This window comes from Microcaecilia unicolor, chromosome 1, assembly GCF_901765095.1.
Source record: "Microcaecilia unicolor chromosome 1, aMicUni1.1, whole genome shotgun sequence".
Lineage (NCBI taxonomy): Eukaryota > Metazoa > Chordata > Amphibia > Gymnophiona > Siphonopidae > Microcaecilia > Microcaecilia unicolor.
The window spans coordinates 135,450,407-135,473,005 of record NC_044031.1 but is presented as its reverse complement, the minus strand read 5'-3'; the positions used below and the strand labels follow the sequence as shown (position 1 = coordinate 135,473,005).

The window sequence follows — 22,599 nt, the reverse complement described above, 5'->3', positions numbered from 1 at the left end:
GAGCATGAGCTACCAGGGCTTGAAGCTCACTGACCCTACGAGCTGAAGTAACTGCCACCAAGAAAATGACCTTCCAGGTCAAGTACTTCAGATGGCAGGAATCCAGTGGCTCAAAAGGAGGTTTCATCAGCTGGGTGAGGACGACGTTGAGATCCCATGACACTGCAGGTGGCTTGATAGGGGGCTTTGACAAAAGCAAGCCTCTCATGAAACGAACGACTAAAGGCTCTCCAGAGATGGCTTTACCTTCCACACGATAATGGTAAGCACTAATCACACCAAGGTGATTCCTTACTGAGTTGGTCTTGAGGCCAGACTCTTTTAAGTGCAGAAGGTATTCAAGCAGGTTCTGTGCAGGGCAAGAACGAGGTTCTAGGGCCTTGCTCTCACACCAAACAACAAACCTCCTCCACTTGAAAAAGTAACTCTTTTTAGTGGAATCCTTCCTAGAGGCAAGCAAGACACGGGAGACACCCTCAGACAGACCCAACACAGTGAAGTCTACGCCCTCAACATCCAGGCCGTGAGAGCCAGAGACTGAAGGTTGGGGTGCAGCAACGCCCCATCGTTCTGCGAAATGAGAGTGGGAAAACACTCCAATCTCCACGGTTCTTCTGAGGACAACTCCAGAAGAAGAGGGAACCAGATCTGACGGGGCCAAAAGGGCACTATCAGAATCATGGTGCCGCGGTCTTGCTTGAGCTTCAGTAAGGTCTTCCCCACCAAAGGTATGGGAGGATAAGCATACAGGAGGCCGGTCCCCCAATGAAGGAGAAAGGCATCCGACGCTAGCCTGCCGTGTGTCTGAAGTCTGGAACAGAACAGAGGCAGCTTGTGGTTGGTCTGAGAGGCGAAAAGGTCCACCGAGGGGGTGCCCCACGCTCGGAAGATCTTGCGTACCACTCTGGAATGGAGCGACCACTCGTGCGGTTGCATGACTCTGCTCAGTCTGTCGGCCAGACTGTTGTTTACGCCTGCCAGGTATGTGGCTTAGAGGAGCATGCCGAACTGGCAAGCCCAACGCCACATCCCGACGGCTTCCTGACACAGGGGGCGAGATCCGGTGCCCCCCTGCTTGTTGATGTAATACATTGCAACCTGATTGTCTGTCCGAATTTGGATAATTTGACAGGACAGCCGATCTCTGAAAGCATTCAGTGCGTTCCAGATCGCTCGGAGCTCCAGGAGGTTGATCTGCAGATCCTTTTCCTGGAGGGACCACAGTCCCTGGGTGTGAAAGCCCATCGACATGAGCTCCCCACCCCAGGCGAGATGCATCCGTCGTCAGCACTTTCGTGGGCTGTGGAATTTGGAATGGACGTCCCAGGGTCAAATTGGTCCGAATGGTCCACCAGAGCAGTGAAGTGCGGCAACTGGTGGAGAGGCGGATGACATCTTCTAGATTCCCGGTGGCTTGAAACCACTGGGAAGCTAGGGTCCATTGAGCAGATCTCATGTGAAGACGAGCCATGGGAGTCACATAAACTGTGGAGGCCATATGACCCAGAAGTCTCAACATCTGCCGAGCTGTGATCTGCTGAGACGCTCTGGTCTGTGAAGCCAGGGACAGGAGGTTGTTGGCCCTCGCTTCGGGAAGGAAGGCCTGAGCCGTCTGGGATTTCCGCAGAGCTCCTATGAATTCCAGAGACTGGGCTGGCTGGAGATGGGATTTTGGGTAATTTATCACAAACCCCAGCAGCTCCAGGAGTTGAATAGTGCACTGCATGGACCGGAGGGCTCCTGCCTCCGAGGTGTTCTTGACCAGCCAATCGTCGAGATATGGGAATACGTGCACTCCCAGCTTGCGTACATACGCCGCTACCACCACGAGGCACTTTGTAAACACCCGTGGGGCAGAGGCGAGCCCAAAGGGCAGCACACAATACTGAAAGTGCCGTGCGCCCAGGCGGAATCTGAGATACTGTCTGTGAGCTGGCAGTATTGGGATGTGAGTGTATGCGTCCTTTAAATCCAGGGAACATAGCCAATCGTTTTTCTGAATCATTGGCAGAAGGGTGCCCAAGGAAAGCATCCTGAACTTTTCTTTGACCAGGAATTTGTTCAGGCCTCTCAGGTCTAGGATGAGACGCATCCCACCTGTTTTCTTTTCCACAAGGAAGTACCTGGAATAGAATCCCTGCCCTTCCTGCCCGGGTGGTAGGGGCTCGACCGCATTGGCGCTGAGAAGGGCGGAGAGTTCCTCTGCAAGTACCTGCTTGTGATGGGAGCTGAAGGATTGAGCTCCCGGAGGACAATTTGGTGGCAGGGAGGCCAAATTCAGGGCGTATCCGCACCGCACTATTTGGAGAACCCACTGGTCGGAGGTTATGAGAGGCCACCTTTGGTGAAAAATTTTTAACCTCCCTCCGACCGGCAGATCGTCCGGTACGGACACTTTGAAGGCGGCTAAGTTCCCATGGATCCAGTCAAAAGCCCGTCCCCGGCTTTTGCTGTGGAGGCGCAGGGGGCTGCTTAAGCGCACGCTGTTGACGCGAACGAGCGCGCTGGGACTGTCCCTGTGCCTGACGAGGCCTTCGGGCCGGCTGGGTGTACCTACGCTTGGGAAAAGCATAGGGCGCAGCCTGCCGGGCCCGGGAAAAACGTCCACCTGCTGAGGTGGATGCTGAAGGCGCCCGGTGGGAGAGCTTGTCGAGGGCGGTTTCCCGCTGATGCAGTTGGTCCACCAGCTGCTCGACCTTGTCACCAAAAATATTATCCCCCCGGCAAGAGACGTCGGCCAGTCTCTGCTGGGTGCGGTGTCCAGGTCAGAGGCACGCAGCCATGAGAGCCTGCGCATCACTATACCTTGGGCCGCAGCACGAGATGCCACGTCACAGGTGTCATATATACCCCTGGACAGGAACTTTCTGCACGCCTTCAGCTGCCTGACCACCTCCTGAAAAGGCCTGGACTGCTCCGGCGGGAGCTTGTCAACCAGGTCCGCCAGTTGCTTCACATTATTCCGCATGTGGATGCTCGTGTAGAGCTGGTAAGACTGGATGCGGGTCACGAGCATGGAAAATTGGTAGGCCTTCCTCCCAAACGAGTCCAGAGTGCGAGACTCCCGCCCCGGGGGCGCCGAGGCGGTATCCCTCGAACTCCGTGCCCTCTTGAGAGTCCACGACCGCCGAGTCATGAGGCAATTGGGGCCGCATTAACTCTGGGTCCGAGTGGATTCTGTATTGGGACTCTGCTTTCTTGGGGATGGTGGGATTAGATAATGGTCTCACCCAGTTCCGAAGCAGTGTCTCCTTGAGGACATTGTGCAACGGTACCGTGGAGGACTCTCTAGGTAGTGATGGATAATCGAGGACCTCGAGCATCTCAGCCCTCGGCTCATCCACAGAGACCACGGGGAAGGGAATGCATATAGACATGTCCCTGACGAAGGAGGCAAAGGAGAGGCTCTCAGGAGGCGAGAGCTTTCTCTCTGGTGAAGGCGTGGGGTCGGAGGGAAGGCCCACAGACTCCTCTGAGGAGAAATATCTGGGGTCCTCCTCCTCCCCCCACGAGGCCTCTTCCTCGGTGTCGGACATAAGCTTGTGCAGCTGAGTCCTCAACCGGGCCCGGCTCGACGTCGAGGCACCAAGGCCTCGGTGGTGTCGTCGAGCGGTGGACTCCCGCGCCGATGGGGATGAAGCTCCCTCCATCAACGTCGACGGGGACTCCACCTGCGTGGCGGTCGAGACCGGCGCCGCAAGCGGCGTCGAAGGCCTCGGCACCGGGCTAGAGCTCGCCGGTGTCACAGTCAACGGCGCCGAGGGTGTAAGCACCCCCCGGCGCCGGCACAGTCTGGCGCATCAGCCCTTCCAGGATCCCGGAAGGATGGCTCGGAGGCACTCGTCCAGGCCCGCTGCCGGGAAAGACGGGGGGGCCGGTAGAGGCGTCGGTGCCGGAAGCTGCTCGGGTCCAGGAGACTGCACCGAAGTGCTGGGACCCTGACGCGGCGGTACCTCTACTACAGAGGGGGACCTCTCCTCTCGACGCTGACGCTTTCTCGGCGTCGACTCCACTCCGGCGACTGGGGCCGGATGCATCGATGACTACTGATGACGGTGCTTCTTTGTTTTCTTGCGATGCCCGTCATCGGCGCTAGGTGGAATGGAGGAGGAGGAGGTCTATCCCCCTCGGCCTCGAGGGACCGGGTCCGACAGGGTTCGGTCCCGAGGGCCCTGTGTAGTGACCGGGGCCGATTGCCCACGCGGCCTCTCACCCCTGCCGTCACCGGAGGACCGACGGGCCGACGGGACCTGTGCTCCTGGGGTCGATGCCATCGGTGCCGATTTCGCGGACATCGATACCGGTACCGAAGAACCGGCCGTCGATACCGATGCCGTCGAGGTCGACGTCGAGGGGCCGGCGCAAGTTCCAAAAAGACGGTCCCGAAGAACTTGCCTCGCTACTTGAGTCCGTTTCCAGAGACCAAGACACAAAGTACACGACTTGGTATCGTGCTCCGGCCCGAGGCACTGGAGGCACCAAGCGTGAGTGTCGGTCTGCGAGATAGGCCGGCCGCACCGACCACACTTCTTAAATCCACTCGGGACCTTCGAGGACATCGACGGAAAAATCACGTCGGCGAAATCAAAGTCGTCGATGGTGGCGGTAAAATCACACCTCGAAAAGAAATCGACCGCGCGGCCACAAGGCCGCAACGCGACGCCCCCGCTAAAAGACGAGGGAAAACAAGTACTGCGCGTTTTGTTTTTTTTAAAGAAAAAACTAAAGAGAAAACGCGGCAACGAAAATAAACGAAGATTCGCGAACAACGCGATCCGGTTTCCGGGGCTGACAGAGAGAGAGACGAACACGTCTCTCTCCAGGCGCGGAAAAGAAAAGACTGAGCGGGAACGGTCACGCACGGGCGGGAAGACGGCCGCGCATGCGCGGTGGGCGTGCCCTGCGTGCGGGACCGCCCGCGAAGTTTTGTTCCGGTTGGTGGGGGCTGACGTGGACGTCACCCAGTCGTGAGAACAAGCAGCCTGCTTGTCCTCGGAGAATAAAGGTTACATAATTTGGGCTTAGATTCAGTATTGCATCCTGTAATAAAGTCTTTCAGATAAACTGGTCATTAAAACACTTACAGACATCCAGAAGTATCACCTCACTCATAATTCAAATTTTTTTTTTACCAGATATACCAAGATTCATCTATTCCCGTTCTAATTTCAAATTCAGATTCCTAATACTGGTTTTTGGTTTGCACTGTGCAACATGCTATGTCAATGTTGGAACCTACCAAAAATGAAACAACAGAAATAAATAATAAAATATTGGACACTCTGTTGGAGAAGAGAGGTTCCCCTTTCCCTTCTGAAAGCACATGCCGCTTCTGCAGTGCTAGATATATGAAAGCAAACAACATTCCATGAAAGACAGCCTGAAAGAAAACAAGAAAGCATGTTATGTAGCAATGACCTCACGGCTCTCTCCAAATTTTAACGTGCAATAAGAAATACAACAATGAAAATGAACCTTGTCTAATTTAAAGTGGTAAACAAGTTTATGCTTGCAAGAGAATTAATGAAAGTTTTAAAAAGCTAAACTGAAATAATTAGCCAGAGATGTCTTTGCAAAACACAACATACGTAACGGTCCAGCTTCCATCTGAACCACCATTCGTAGACATTCCCGTTCAGTTCGAACAACTTGGAAAGGGGCCAAAGAGAGAATATCTTCTCAAATGAACCCTGTGAAGTAGAAGGGGGGGAAAAAAAAACAATGTGGGGATCAGGACGATTTTTATTCAGTTACACATTTTAGGTATGTTTTGCTTTTCGGGAAAGTTTGTCCATCTGTACGCATAGGTTTGTTTGTACTTGAACAAACAAAAAACTGTGCAAGTGGACTAAGGCAGGAGGGTGCAGCAGAATAAAAAAAAATGAGCAGCAATTCTCGAGGTAGCTAAAAATGGCAAAACCACAGTGGCTTAATTATCAGCATGTTGCTGGGATTCAACTCTGCAGCAGAACAACATAGGGAGCCATAGCCATGGTGAAAATGAGACAAGACTGCCACCAGGGACCAACTACTAGTGGCATTTGATTAGAATGCTGGACTCAAGCCACTGAATAAGGTAGTGGGAATAGAAGAGGGGAAGGGAGGGCGAGTAGAATAGGGTGAGTGGAAGGAGGATGAGATTTTAAGGGGGAAAGGATAAAAAAGTAAATGAAAGAATGGAGAGATACGGAGGGAGAGGAAGCAGCAAGAAGCAGAATGCTTCAAGAGGGGATCAAAGCAGAGACAAATTAAGGTGGGGTGGGGGGATTGAAGAAGTGAGTGTACGTAGGCAGGGCAGAATACACACACATACTTATTTATATTCATCACAGATAGCAAAGATACTTACCTGTAGCTTGTGTTCTCCGAGTACAGCAGGCCGATTATTCTCACATCTGGGTGATGTCCGATGAAGCCCAGTGTGGATACCAACTAGCATGTACAGTACAAAATTTTAGAAGCGCCCCACTAGGCATATATTGGTGCCTTCCTGCCCGACACATGAGCGTGGGTCCTCCAGTCAGGTGAAAAAACAAAAAGCCTATAACTAAATACTCCTAGGGGAGTAGGAAGGGTATGCGAAAATAATTGGCCTGCTGTCCTTAGAGAACACCAGCTACAGTTAAGTATCTTTGCTTTCACCATGGACAAACAGGCCTTCTTATTCTCACATCTGGGAATCCCTAGCTACCAGGCTCACCGAAACAAGAAAGCTAGGATAACTGAGTCTTGAAATGTCGAGACTAAAAGTTCAATCAACTTGAAACTATATACATACTAGGTGCAGCCTGGAACAGAATAGAACAGGGACTAGGAGGGTGGAGTTGGATTCTAGACACCAAACAAATTCTGTAGAACTGCCTGTCTGAACCGACTTGTCGCATCGGGCATCCCAAACAGTAGTGGGAAGTGAATGTGTGGACTGAAGACCACGTTGCAGCCTTGCAAATCTCCTCTATGGAAACTGACCTCTAGTGAGCTACAGATGCAGCCATGGCTCTGACATTGTGAGCCGTGACATGGCCCTCAAGAGTCAGCCCAGCCTGGGAGATGCAATCTGCTATCCAATTTGAAACTGTGCGTTTGCCAATGGCCACCCCCAACGTTGGAGTCAAAAGAAAGGAAAAAGCTGGATGGAATGTCTATGGGCTTTAAAAAACAAAACTTTAAAAACACTTTTAAAACAACAAAAAAAGGCGAGCGCGTTTAGCTCAACTCCGCTCTAACCCCCCCCCCCCTGAGGTCGCGGCTGCCGCCGCTCCCCCCTGCATCGAAATGACAGCTTCAGCACCGGCCTCCCCACCATCCTCCGCACCCCCGTGGCCCCGCCCCCCCCCTCCGTCTGCCACCGGGCCCTCACAGCGCCTCTCACCTCCATGTGAAGACGCTGCACCAGGCAACAGCTGATCGCTTTGCTTCGGACTTCCCTCCTTTCCTCCCTGGCCCGCCCTTGTCTGACATAAGTAACCTATGTAGGTAACTTACGTCAGATGAGGACGGGCCAAGGTGGGGGGGTTAGAACGGAGCTGAGCTAAACGCGCTCGCCTTTTTTTGTTGTTTTTAAAGTGTATTTAAAGTTTTGTTTTTTAAAGTGAAGCATGTCCATAAAGGACGTTCTTGGCATGCGCAGAGCAGCCAGCATAACGCTTGGCTGCTCTGCGCATGCTCCACCGGCCGACTGTTTACCGATGGAATAGAGAATGCAAGTGAGCTACAACGAGCAGCTCATTTGCATTCCTATTCCTTGATGCATGCCCTTCCCTTACCGATTCGCTAAGGGAATCGGTAAGGGAAGGGCTCTAACGAATTTTTAGCGCACCTTGCCCTTAATGAGATCAGTGACCTCCCTCCACTTTCTCACTGGACTTTATGGAGTTTTTGTTTAGGAAGCTATCCAAACGTTTTTTAAACCCCGCTAAGTTAACTGCTTTTACCACATTCTCTGGCAATGAATTCCAGAGTTTAATTACACGTTGAGTGAAGAAATATTTTCTCCGCTTTGGCATCAAGGGTGCTTGTGCCATATGCTGGGCTTGATGGACCTCCGGTCTGTCCCAGTATGGCAACATTTATGTATTTATGTAGAGGGATCAGATGGAATTCCATATGACTCCTTCTCCAAGGAATAATGTGGATCCTCATCTGACTCCCATGAGTGGTCCCAATCAGACTCATCTCCATACTCAGGTGCAGGTGAATGAGTCTGTACCAACCTCGGCCTGGTGGAGCTATGTCCATGCTCTGAGGAGCTCTGAGGTGCAGTCCTACTCTCAGACTCTGGAGAATTCCTCTCCCGATGTAGAAGGTGGTACTGCATCAATGACATCAATGTTGACAACCTGCGAGGTGCCAGGGTTGAAGATCTGGGCACCAGCACTGATAGAGCCTAGAAGAAGGCCTGGGGCTGTTCCACTGGTGGCACAAGTGCCCTCGATGCCAAAGTGGGAGCCCCCTGTAGCAACTGTGCCAGTTCCTCTTGGAGCATACTGCGGAACTGCTCATCAAAGGTGGGCAATGGCAAAGGCATGGGAGCCAGGGCAGAGGCAGTCTGAGAAAATGTTGGTGCCGAACCAGTGGTGGGGACCAGGACACTGTGACTTGTGCAGTGGCACCTCTTCTAAAGAGGAGGAGCACTTCTCCTGGTGCTAGCACTTCACGGGTACCGGAAGATCTGATGTCCTGATGCTCCTGGCACCGTGCGTCGAGGAAGACCAATGCTTATGCTTCTTGCGCTTCCCACGATACATACAGCCTCGATCCCCTGGTGCTGATGAGGACGCAGCTGAATCCGTACCAGTCCTTGGTGTTGGGTCCGATGCTGACCCGACACTCCACCAGCACTCAGGGTCGAGGCAGGTGGAAACCCACTTGACGCCGGTGCACTCCCAGTAGATGCAGCCATGGAGGTCGATACAGCCGGTGGCAAAGTCACTGGTCTGGCATTCAAGGAGCCAAAAAGATGCTCCATTTGAGCCTGTCGCATCCACTGAGTTCTCACCTGCATTTTTAAACACAGATCACAATCAGAGGATTCATGATCTGGTCCAAGGTACCCGATGCACCAATTGTGTGGGTCTGAAGCAGGAAATCACGCGTCTACACTTGGTGTACCTCTTGAAACCACTGGGGGTCTTCCGCAACATCGAAAAAAGAATCTCGGCTAAATTAAACTCTTCAATCTTGAGGCAGGGAAAAAAAGTCGAAAACTCTAATAAAATATGAGGGGTTGAGGAAAAATGTAAACGGATGAAAAAATACTGGAACAAATAAACAAAAAATCCACACAGGAAGGCATAAACAAGTCTCAAAAAGCAACTTGAGGGAGAGAACACAGACCCATGCTCACGTGTCAGGCAGGAAGGCACCAGTGGGACGCTGCTAGAATTTTCTACTGTGTGTGCTAGTTAGCATCCGCTGACTAGCACACTCCGTTGGATGACATTACCCAGATGTGAGAGAATAGGAAGACCTGCCTGTCCTTGGACAGACAAATGTACAAACTCACACACTATAATCCCCACACATCACCTCTACAGACTCCCTCTTGACAACACACTGTTTGGGGTATTCTATAAATAGTACCTAAAGTTAGCTGCTAATTCCATACCCAACTTTAAGCATAGAAATGTGTTCTAACAGATGCAAGTCTCAGAAATGGAGCTGAAATGGCAGATCAGCATGGAAATACACTTATGTGCACAACTGCAAAGGGGTCATTCCCATGAGAGGGGCATAAGCAGCTCAGGGGTGATCTAAAAAATTGCAAGCAGTATTATAGAATAAAGTGGATGCGTGCCCAACCTGCAAACCAGGATTTACACCTGGTTTTAGTTGATGCAAGTCCATGAGCCCAAATTTGGTTAGCGTTGGATTCAGAGACGAACACTATTCTACAAAGAGAATCAGCCCGAGTGTTCTTTATAGAATAGCGCTGGGCATCATTTACTTAATCTGGCCCTTTAGCTCTTTCCACCAAAACACACTTTTCAGATTAACAACACTAACTGTAGGTGTCACTATAAATAAAGCATTATATAAAATGTCTTCAAGCTATGTGGCAATGAACAAGCCTGAATGTACACAAGTCTTATTTTCTCCCAGTATAAGACCATGGAAGAAAGGCAAGTACGACACACGATTTGTGGAAATTGTGTGTACTGTAGGTACGCATTACAGACAGCTATGGTAGAGATCCCATATTCGAAGGGGCGTATGTTTAAATTGCAGTCTAGAACAGACTAATACTGCTCAATGTGTATATGGAATCAATTGTCCATGTGGACTGTGGTATGTGGGGCACACTATAAGGAAAGTTAAAAACAGAATTGCTCAACATCTAAGTAATATTCGCTTGGGCAAGCAAGAGGCTCCGTTGGTAGCGCACTGGAGCACGGCAGGACATATGCTTCAGGATTTACGGTTTGTTGTGCTGCATCAAGCTCATAAGAGCAGTAGAGGGGGTAATATGCCTTTAAGGCTCCTTCGTTGGGAGCAGCGAATCATTTTTCAGTGGAACACTATCGAGCCAGCTGGCTTAAACAGGGAAGGGGAATGGTTGGCTGTTTAGAAGAAGAGGGGGTGGGGTTTTAAGACTTTAAATCAGAGAGAAGTGCTGGTACCCGCACGCATGCGCTGGCGTTTGAACGCTGGAGTGTGAATGCAGGAGTGTGGGGTTGAGCCTCCCCACGCAGTACCCATAAGCTGTGAGAATTATTCAAAAGTGAGTAAAATTGTCTTAAAGGTTAGATAGAAAAGTGGGTTGTGTAAGAGAGACCTGTAGGATCTTCAACATGCTTCGTTATTTTTGTGTTTGTTTAGGAACCCGACTCCTGATGACGCTTTAACAGTGAAACACAGGCTGTGTAGAGTCTGGGTCAGAAGCATGGCGAACTGAATATATGTGTGTGGCTGTAAGCAATTTTGGGTTTAACTACTGCTAACCATCTGAACTAAAGATATGCAAGGACTTGGATATTATCATGAATTTAAGGATACTCTCTGCATGAAACAAGAATTTAAGGATTTGAAAGACACTCTTTGCATGAAAGACGCTTTTGCATAATGAAAGTGGAGGACAAACCTGGATTGTAAAGGGCTTGTAAAGATTTAGATCACAGGAGGGAAGTGTTGTGACTCTTAAGGTGGTCATACAGTGGTGGAAATAAGTATTTGATCCCTTGCTGATTTTGTAAGTTTGCCCACTGACAAAGACATGAGCAGCCCATAATTGAAGGGTAGGTTATTGGTAACAGTGAGAGATAGCACATCACAAATTAAATCCAGAAAATCACATTGTGGAAAGTATATGAATTTATTTGCATTCTGCAGAGGGAAATAAGTATTTAATCCCTCTGGCAAACAAGACCTAATACTTGGTGGCAAAACCCTTGTTGGCAAGCACAGCGGTCAGACGTCTTCTGTAGTTGATGATGAGGTTTGCACACATGTCAGGAGGAATTTTGGTCCACTCCTCTTTGCAGATCATCTCTAAATCATTAAGAGTTCTGGGCTGTCGCTTGGCAACTCGCAGCTTCAGCTCCCTCCATAAGTTTTCAATGGGATTAAGGTCTGGTGACTGGCTAGGCCACTCCATGACCCTAATGTGCTTCTTCCTGAGCCACTCCTTTGTTGCCTTGGCTGTATGTTTTGGGTCATTGTCGTGCTGGAAGACCCAGCCACGACCCATTTTTAAGGCCCTGGCGGAGGAAAGGAGGTTGTCACTCAGAATTGTACGGTACATGGCCCCATCCATTCTCCCATTGATGCGGTGAAGTAGTCCTGTGCCCTTAGCAGAGAAACACCCCCAAAACATAACATTTCCACCTCCTTGCTTGACAGTGGGGATGGTGTTCTTTGGGTCATAGGCAGCATTTCTCTTCCTCCAAACACGGCGAGTTGAGTTCATGCCAAAGAGCTCAATTTTTGTCTCATCTGACCACAGCACCTTCTCCCAATCACTCTCGGCATCATCCAGGTGTTCATTGGCAAACTTCAGACGGGCCGTCACATGTGCCTTCCGGAGCAGGGGGACCTTGCGGGCACTGCAGGATTGCAATCCGTTATGTCGTAATGTGTTACCAATGGTTTTCGTGGTGACAGTGGTCCCAGCTGCCTTGAGATCATTGACAAGTTCCCCCCTTGTAGTTGTAGGCTGATTTCTAACCTTCCTCATGATCAAGGATACCCCACGAGGTGAGATTTTGCGTGGAGCCCCAGATCTTTGTCGATTGACAGTCATTTTGTACTTCTTCCATTTTCTTACTATGGCACCAACAGTTGTCTCCTTCTCGCCCAGCGTCTTACTGATGGTTTTGTAGCCCATTCCAGCCTTGTGCAGGTGTATGATCTTGTCCCTGACATCCTTAGACAGCTCCTTGCTCTTGGCCATTTTGTAGAGGTTAGAGTCTGACTGATTCACTGAGTCTGTGGACAGGTGTCTTTCATACAGGTGACCATTGCCGACAGCTGTCTGTCATGCAGGTAACGAGTTGATTTGGAGCATCTACCTGGTCTGTAGGGGCCAGATCTCTTACTGGTTGGTGGGGGATCAAATACTTATTTCCCTCTGCAGAATGCAAATAAATTCATATACTTTCCACAATGTGATTTTCCGGATTTAATTTGTGATGTGCTATCTCTCACTGTTACCAATAACCTACCCTTCAATTATGGGCTGCTCATGTCTTTGTCAGTGGGCAAACTTACAAAATCAGCAAGGGATCAAATACTTATTTCCACCACTGTATATAGATAAAGAGCTCTGCTTACCACAGCACAGCTGAGGGTGGTAAGCTGTTCAGATGTGCTTTATGGCAGTTAGTTATTGATGTATTAGTGAGAATAGGTTTATGTGAATGCGGTTGAATGATCTGGGATATTTAAGCATTTGTTAAATGGACTAAAATATTTGAAAATAAAGTAGAAGCTGTACTATAACTGTTTGGTCTGACATAGCTATCTATTAAATTACAGTTATTTTAGAGATTAAAACCTAGGTGCATATAGAGCAAGTCTTATTCTTGGTAGATGCTATTTGAATAGTAAAAGGGTAACATTTTGGGATTTCAGGCCAGCCACTACCGTGATAGTGTTGGAGAATAAGGGGATATTAGGATTCAGAATGAATGTTTATGATAGCCATTCAGCTGCATGCTCCAGAAGGTTCTGTCTGGAAACTGCAAATTACCGACTGACTAAGCAAGGAAAGTAAAATGGGAAAAGCAAAGGGTACAGAAAATGGCAAAAGGTATGCGAGTCTGCAAGGCTGGCAGTATTAAAGGAATGAGATGAAATGCCCTGTGACAGAACGAATTACCACAGAAAGTGTGCCCATCTGTTAAAGCAACAGCACTTTCTCTATTAGCTACTCCCACTATTGTTAAACAAAGAAAACAGGGTGCTGGCCTTTATCAGAATCAACTGTAGATATATTCATACATAAAGACAGTGGGGGTAATTTTTATAAAGATTTTGCATTTAAGGTCTGTCAGAAAAGAGCTTTTACATAACTGAACAGCTACATATGCATATAAAATTAGGCTCAAGGATAGCATGTGCTACTTTTATGTGTGGTGGGGGGTAGCTTGGTTGGAGGCAGCATTGCCATGTGTGTACATATTTTACAAGTGTACAGGTACACACAGAGTACAAAGACATATTTACACCTTTTCAGAGCTACATCACAAGCAAGCTATTCAAGTGGCCCAGGAACATCAGGCCTCAAAGTCGTCAAACAATGCTTTTGCTGCCACCACAACCAATCAAGGACCTCCTCCCCCCCCCAGGGGTCTTTAGGCAGGAGCAATCCTTAGTCACTCCTGCCCCGTCAGCGCCACCTTCAAAACGGAGGTTGCCTTGCACTACTACCCTGGGGGGGTGCCACTTTGGAGACCCCTGCGCTGGAAGGGTAGGAGCAACTGGGGATTGCCCCTGCTCAACGACTGCCCAACTACCAAGGATAATGTTAGTAGGCCCTAGAACATGGTGGGGACCCTTTGAGGGGTGGGGGGTCTTGAATGGAGGGGGGATCCCCCTATGCTCAGAATGTAACTTGCGGAATGCAACCAGTGCACACCGCAAGTCGCATTCTGTTTTTTACACAGTAATGAGCTGCTTAACATGCATTTACTTATTTTGCAACTCATCAAACATATAAAAGGCGAGTGTTGTACTCACTCGCAAATGCGCAGTAGAGACTTCCCTCTCTGCCCCGTCCCTGCATCAATAAGTGATGAGGGGGGCGGGACAGAGCGGGAAGTCTCTACTGCGCATGCCGCAGACGTACTCGCAACCGCTCCGCCCTCCTCCCCCCCCCCCCCCCCGAGGTCACTGCTACCGCTCCCCCCACCCGGAGTCGCCGCCCCTCCACCCGGCCCGAGCACTGTCTTTCTTATTGAACTTACATCGCACCACGCAGACGCAGCAGGCACATCAGCAAAGCTGCCGTCGGGATGGCCTTCCTTCTCTGCCTGTGTCCCGCCCTTGCCACGTTATGTCACACGAGGGCGGGACACAGGCAGAGAAGGAAGGCCGTCCCGATGGCAGCTTTGCTGATGTGCCTGCTGCGTCTGCGGGTGCGATGTAAGTTCAATAACAGACAGTGCTCGGGCCGGGGGGGGGGGCCTCGGAACCCCCCCCCCCCATTCCAAAACGAGCCCGTTTACACGGGCTCAACGGCTAGTTATTATATAACCTGCAATGATCTAAATATAACCGTGGTAGGGTAAGACAGGCTGTATTAGAACCTTTTAAGCTGTGTTAAGGGGCAAATAACGTGACTTAAGGCCCTAACTCAGCTTGATAACATCCCCCCTTAAGTCTCTATAAAGCATCTCCATATGTAAATAGTAGCATTTACATGTGTAGATTGCATACACACGTAAACAGAGATCTAGAAAGTTGCTGTTTATACACAGAGTGCAAGGATGCTACATTCAGTAGATCTACATGGGGATGCAGAGGCTGGCTGTGAGCATAAAGCTCAGTTGGATATGAGCCAGAGCTTGCCAAAAGATGTGGGGGACAGAAACATCCTGTGAAGATTATAACACAGCAAAAGCTGAGAAGATGCAGTCTCGAAATAGAACTGTGAGGGCCATGGAGAAGACCAAATGGCTCTGCCATATATAACATGTAATCAAATATAGAAGAAACAGTATAAAATGCAGGACAGCACCATACTGCAAAATGACAATACATTTTTATTAAAAAAATACAAAAAACATACTAACCTGAGAGTATGTCAGAAAACATATGCACATTAGCAAGAAAACAAGTTTCAGCAGCAAGCCGAAAAGCCATAAGCAATTTCCTGTGGAAGATGGGAACATAACAGAAATATGGAGATTTGATTATTCTTTTCAGTTTGTTAAATTAAAATCAGTGAAAAGCATATTACATCTATTCTGATAAGGTACCATTATTCTTCACTCTGGTAAGACAAATAAAATAGTTTTTATGTCATGTAAAATCTTAGACTCTGACACTTTGTGACCTTGGGCATATCACTCCACCTCCCAATTGCCTCAGACATGTACTGGGATAATAAGCTCTCTAAGGCAGGGGACACACTCAGGTATCCCCTCAGTAACAATGAAATCCGTGTGTGCTAAAAAAAAAAAATTTTTGAGGGAGTGTGTCATGGCAGAAAGTGGGTGTTCCTGCACTAACCAGTTAGCACATCATTACTAGGCACTAATTGGTTAGCACGTGGATAATGCAGGAGCCCTTACTGACCACACAATAGGTGGAAGTGCACACATGATAATTTTCAAAAATGGCCAAATGCTAATGGCAACATTAGTACATGGCTATTAATGCAAAAAATAGAAAAGAGGCCATTTTTTACAGCCGCGGTAAAAATGGCTTCAGCATGCAAGAAAGACCTGCATAAAGACATGTTCAGGTCACTTTTTACTGCACCTTAGTATAAAGGCCCCATTGTAAAAGATGGCAGATAAGGATCAAAATGATCTATCTAGTCTCTCCAACTGAGATTCATTCTCTTTGATTAGATGCAGATATAAATTCCCATATGCAACTCAATACCAGCTCACCTTTTCCTGTTATATTTAACCCTCTCTGCCTTTCTATCACCACTGTGCTGTTCCAAGCATGCCCAAATTCTCTTACATTGATGCCCTCCCATCACCTCTAGTAGGTCATTTCAGGTCAATCTTACTTGCTTATAAGATCAACACTTTAACCAACACCTGTACCCGGAGTTGTAAAACATTTCATAATAGGCCACTATGATAAAGAGTTTAATTCTCACAGATTTGGGACATAAAAATTTATGATCAAAAGACATTCAGGCTTATTTTCGAAAGAGAAGGGCGCCCATTTTTCCGACACAAATCGCAAGATGGGCGTCCTTTTCACAGGGTCGCCCAAATCGGCATAATTGAAAGCCGATTTTGGCCATCCTCAACTGCTTTCCGTCGCGGGAACAAGCAAAGTTCACAGGGGCGTGTCGGAGGCGTAGCGAAGGCGGCACTGGGGCATGCCTAACACATGGGTGTCCTCGACCGATAATGGAAACAAGAAGGGCGTCGACTTAACCTGGTCCTTTTTTTCTTACGACCAAGCTACAAAAATGTGCCCTAAATGACCAGATGACCACCAGAGGGAATTGAGGATGACTTCCCCTTACTCCCCCAGTGGTCACTAACCCCCTCTCACCCTCAAAACAAATTTTAAAAATATTTTTTCCAGCCTCTATGCCAGCCTCAAATATCATACCCAGCTCCATGACAGCAGTATGCAGGTCCCTGGAGCAGTTTTAGTGGCTGCAGTGCACTTCAGGCAGGCGGACCCAGGCCCATCACCCTACCTGTTACACTTGTGGTGGTAAATGTGAGCCCTACAAAACCCACCACAAACCCCCTTCACCCATAAGGGCTATGGTAGTGGTGTACAGTTGTGCGGAGTGGGTTTTGGGGGGCACAGCACACAAGGTAAGGGAGCTATGCACCTGGGAGCTTTTTCTGAAGTCCACTGCAGTGTCCCCTAGGGCGCCCAGTTGGTGTCTTGGCATGTCAGGGGGGCCAGTGCACTATGAATGCTGGCTCCTCCCACGACCAAAAGGCTTGGCTTTGGTCATTTCTGAGATGCGCATCCTTTATTACCGAAAATCGGGGACGACCATCTCTAAGGACGACCTAAATTTCACGATTTGGGTGTCCTCGACCGTATTATCGAAATGAAAGATGGACGCCTATCTTGTTTTGATAATACGGGTTTCCCCGCCTCTTCGCTGGGACGTCCTGCGAGGACATAGTAACATAGTAGATGACGGCAGAAAAAGACCTGCACGGTCCATCCAGTCTGCCCAAGAAGATAAATTCATATGTGCTACTTTTTTTATTTGTACTGTCCTCTTCAGTGCACAGACCGTATAAGTCTGGCCAGCCCTATCCCCGCCTCCCAACCACCAACCCCGCCTCCCAACCACCAGCTCTGGCACAGACCATATAAGTCTGCCCAGCACTATCCCAGCCACCCACCACCGGCTCTGGCACAGACCGTATAATTCTGCCCAGCACTATCCCCGCCTCCCAACTACCAACCCCGCCTCCCAACCACCGGCTCTGGCACAGACCGTATAAGTCTGCCCAGCACTATCCCCGCCGCCCAACTACCAGCCCCGGCACAGACCGTATAAGTCTGCCCAGCACTAGTCCCGCCTCCCAACCACCAGCCCCAGCACAGACCGTATATGTCTGCCCCACACTAGCCCCGCCTCCCAACCACCAGCTCTGCCACCCATTCTAGGCTAAGCTCCTGAGGATCCCTTTCTTCTGCACAGGATTCCTTTATGTTTATCCCACGCATGTTTGAATTCCATTACTGTTTTCATCTCCACCACCTCCCGCGGGAGGGCATTCCAAGCATCCACCACTCTCTCCGTGAAAAAATACTTCCTGACATTCTTCTTGAGTCTGCCCCCCTTCAATCTCATTTCATGCCCTCTCATTCTACCGCCTTCCCATCTCCGGAAAAGGTTCGTTTGCGGATTAATACCTTTCAAATATTTGAACGTCTGTATCATATCACCCCTGTTCCTCCTTTCCTCCAGGGTATACATGTTCAGGTCCGAAAGTCTCTCCTCATACGTCTTGTAACGCAAATCCCATACCATCCACGTAGCTTTTCTTTGCACCGCTTCAATTCTTTTTACATTCTTAGCAAGATACGGCCTCCAAAACTGAACACAATACTCCAGGTGGGGCCTCACCAACGTCTTGTACAGGGGCATCAACACCTCTTTTCTTCTGCTGGTCACACCTCTCTCTATACAGTCTAGTAACCTTCTAGCTACGGCCACCGCCTTGTCACACTGTTTCATCGCCTTCAGATCCTCAGATACTATCACCCCAAGATCCCTCTCCCCATCCGTACCTAGCAGACTCTCACCGGGACGGCAAAAAAAAGACCTGCATGGTCCATCCAGTCTGCCCAACAAGATAAACTCATATGTGTATACCTTACCTTGATTTGTACCTGCCTTTTTCAGGGCACGGACCGTACAAGTCTGCCCAGCAGTATTTCCCGCCTCCCAACCACCAGTCCCGCCTCCCATCTCCGGCTCTGGCACAGACCGTATAAGTCTGCCCTCCACTATCCTCGTCTCCCAACTACCAACCTCTCTTCCCCCACCTGCTCCGCCACCCAATTTTGGCTAAGCTTCTGAGGATCCATTCTACTGCACAGGATTCCTTTATGCACATCTCACGCATGTTTGAATTCCGTTACAGTTTTCATCTCCACCACCTCCGGCGGGAGGGCATTCCAAGTATCCACCACCCTCTCCGTGAAAAAATACTTCCTGACATCTTTTTTGAGTCTGCCCCCCTTCAATCTCATTTCATGCCCTCTCGTTCTACCGCCTTCCCAGCTCCGGAAAAGATTTGTTTGCGGATCAATACCTTTTAAGTATTTGAACGTCTGTATCATATCACCCCTGTTCCTCCTTTCCTCCAGGGTATACATGTTCAGGTCAGCAAGTCTCTGCTCATACGTCTTGGAACGCAATTCCCATACCATTCTCGTAGCTTTTCTTTGCACCGCTTCCATTTTTTTAACATCCTTCGCAAGGTACGGCCTCCAAAACTGAACACAATACTACAGGTGGGGCCTCACCAACAACTTGTACAGGGGCATCAACACTTCCTTTCTTCTGCTGATCACACCTCTCTCTATACAGCCTAGCAACCTTCTCGCTACGGCCACCGCCTTGTCACACTGTTTCGTCGCCTTCAGATCCTCGGATACTATCACCCCAAGATCCCTCTCCCCCTCAGTACTTATCAGACTCTCACCGCCTAACACATAAGTCTCTCGTGGGTTTCTACTCCCTTAATGTATCACTTTGCATTTCTTCGCATTGAATTTTAATTGCCAAACCTTAGACCATTCTTCTAGCTTCCTCAGATCCCTTTTCATGCTTTCCACTCCCTCCCGGGTGTCCACTCTGTTGCAAATCTTAGTATCATCCGCAAATAGGCAAACTTTACCTTCTAACCCTTCGGCAATGTCACTCACAAATATATTGAACAGAATCGGCCCCAGCACCGATCCCTGAGGGACTCCACTACTCACCTTTCCCTCCTCCAAGCGAACTCCATTTACCACAACCCTCTGTCGTCTGTCCGTCAACCAGTTCCTAATCCAGTTCACCACTTCGGGACCTATCTTCAGCCCATCTAGTTTATTTAAGAGCTGCCTGTGAGGAACCGTGTCAAAAGTTTGCTAAAATCTAAGTAGATTACGTCTATAGCACGTCGATGATTCAATTCTCCAGTTACCCAATCAAAGAATTCAATGAGATTCGTTTGGCACTATTTCCCTCTGGTAAAACCATGTTGTCTCGGATCTTGCAGCTTGTTGGCTTCTAGGAAATTCACTATCCTTTCCTTCAGCATGGCTTCCATTACTTTTCCAATAACCGAAGTGAGGCTTACCGGCCTGTAGTTTCCAGCTTCTTCCCTATCACCACTTTTGTGAAGAGGTACCACCTCCGCCATTCTCCAGTCCCTCGGAACCTCTCCCGTCTCCAAGGATTTATTAAACAAATCTTTAAGAGGACCCGCCAGGACCTCTCTGAGCTCCCTCAATATTCTGGGGTGGATCCCGTCCGGTCCCATGGCTTTGTCCACCTTTAGCTTTCCAAGTTGTTGATACACACTCTCTTCTGTGAACGGTGCTATATCCATTCCATTCTCAGGTGTACTTTTGCCAGTCCCTTCTCCAGGATTTTCTTCAGTGAAAACAGAACAAAAGTATCTATTTAGCAAATTGGCTTTTTCTTCATCATTATCTACATAGCGGTTCGCTGTATCTTTTAGTCTCACAATTCCCTTTTTAGTCATTCTTCTTTCACTAATATACCTGAAGAAATTTTTGTCGCCCCTCCTTACATTTCTAGCCATTTGTTCTTCCGCTTGCGCCTTCGCCAGACGTACCTCTCTCTTGGCTTCTTTCAGTTTCATCCGGTATTCCTCCCCGTGTTCCTCTTCTTGAGATTTTCTATATTTCTGGAACGCCAACTCTTTAGCCTTTATTTTCTCAGCCACTTGCTTGGAGAACCATATCGGTTTCCTTTTTCTCTTGCTTTTATTTACTCTCCTTACATAAAGGTCTATTTTCTTCAGGAAAACTTGGGCACCCCTTTCGATTATACCCCTCATTGTAATCATATTTAGCAAATAAAACTAAATACAGTTTATATTACACAAACAGGGTTTATGAGCCTTGCAGAAAAACACATGCTTGCTCCTGATATTCTGAGTTTCAGGCAACTCCTGCTTAGAATTGTACAATACATGATCAGCGTCACTACAGGATGCTCGACTCACATCTCTTTGTGAGATCTGGAAAAGAGTGTGTGTGTGTGTGTTGGAGGGGGGGGGGGGGGGTGTTGGGATGGACCATTGCGAATACGATTGTAAAAATCACTTCTACAAAAAAAAAATTAAAATTATTCTCTTATCCCCACTGTACACCTTTGTCTTCCTCCCACTGCTAGGAAACTTCAACCTCTACTCTGTGACGCCTGGTTTAACATAGTTGACATCTACACATCTGGTTTGACCAATAGGGCTGTAGCCTCAGGGACCTGCAACGAATATAACAAATCAGGATATTTCACAGTCGCACCCATAACCATGAAACCACCACTCCAGCTTACAATCTATAAGCATGTATAAAGTCACAATATACTTCCTGACCCTCGTTTGTACTAACATTTGCATCAGCTGTGTCAATTAGACATTTATTTTTTTTTTTGCCCAACTTCTTTTACAACAGTTACTATTTGGCAAAAACCTAGAAACATCATTATTTGTCTTCCAGTAGGCAAAGAATTTGGGTGAATCAAACTCAAGATGAATAAACCAAAGCACAATACTTTTACTTTACCATTAGCTTGTTTCTGGAGGATTTGAGGCCATACAGCCATTGTAGTATAGATAACAAAGAACCAGAATGTGACCAGTGGCACAAAGTAATAGAATTGGTAAGGCCGATCCATCACGATGCACAATATCACGACCAAGAAGTTGAGACGGAATAGCACCTGAAGGGAGAGAAAAAAAAACCCCATCTTTTGGGTTCATATATAGCTCAACTTAATATAAAGCTTTTTATGAAGTTCTAACACTAACGCTAGATGCTGCACTAAACTGGGTTCAACTGAGTAAGAGACATAATCTAGTGGTTACAGCGCTGGGCTGAAAACCAGGGAAGCCCATTCAAAAACTGCTGCTGCTCCTTGTGATCCTGGGCTAGTGCTAAATTGCGGTAAAATAAAAGGGGCCCTGTGCTAGAGGTAGCGAGTTGTTTTGCCGTGCGTGGAGGCCCCTTTTAACGTAGACGGTAAAAAAGGCTGAAAAAAAAAGAAATGGACATACGGTAAGTTCGCGTTTGCCGCATGGCCATTTCTTGGGTGGGGTGGGGGGGGAGCACTTACTGCCACCCATTGAGGTGGCGGTAAGGGCTCCCCCGCTAACCCAGCAGCAAAAATATAGAAATAAATTTCCGTAGTGCTGGAAATAGCGTGCGCTGGGGGCAGAATTACATTTGGGCTGCTGCAGTAGCCTGGTGGTAGTTCCGGATTGGCGCGCGGCAACCTTCAGTAAAAGGGCCCCTAAACCTCCATAAGTGACTCCTTGTCGCTTATGTGCACAAGTAGACCAAGTGCTATTCTATAAGGGAGTACGTGCTATAGCACATAACTGCAAGGGGGCTTATACGTATGTGTGTTACATGGGTGTGTATCCTGTTTACGTGAGAACCTTATAGCATACGAGAAGTTGCACACACTGTATGGTACACTTAGGCAGGCCAACCTACAACAGCTATAGAACTGACTTAATTGGGCATACCTAAACGTTGGTGCCTTGTTGCCGACTTATGCTACTATTTTATAATGGAATCTTGATGCTGAGATGCCATTACAGAATTGGCACCCAGCGCGTGGCATTGAAGCACTTATCTTGAGGTGCTGAGTTATAAAATTGCCCCTTAGATGGTGAACTCTCTGGAGACTGGGAAATACCTAGTGTACCTGAATGTAACTCATCACGAGCTACTACTGAAAAA

At 48.4% G+C, this 22,599-nt stretch overlaps 1 protein-coding gene across 1 annotated transcript in view; it reads right to left on the bottom strand.

Annotated features, from left to right (window-relative positions):
• Window positions 1-22,599, bottom strand: part of CASD1 (CAS1 domain containing 1) — a 163,794-nt gene that overhangs the window by 19,570 nt on the left and 121,625 nt on the right. Inside the window, exons 12-15 of the mRNA XM_030200634.1 lie at window positions 21,418-21,574; window positions 15,231-15,310; window positions 5,589-5,690; window positions 5,240-5,380 (exon numbers count right to left, since the gene is read on the bottom strand). Of these exons, the coding sequence (XP_030056494.1) occupies window positions 5,240-5,380; window positions 5,589-5,690; window positions 15,231-15,310; window positions 21,418-21,574 (480 nt within the window). The remainder of the gene's footprint in view (window positions 1-5,239; window positions 5,381-5,588; window positions 5,691-15,230; window positions 15,311-21,417; window positions 21,575-22,599) is intronic.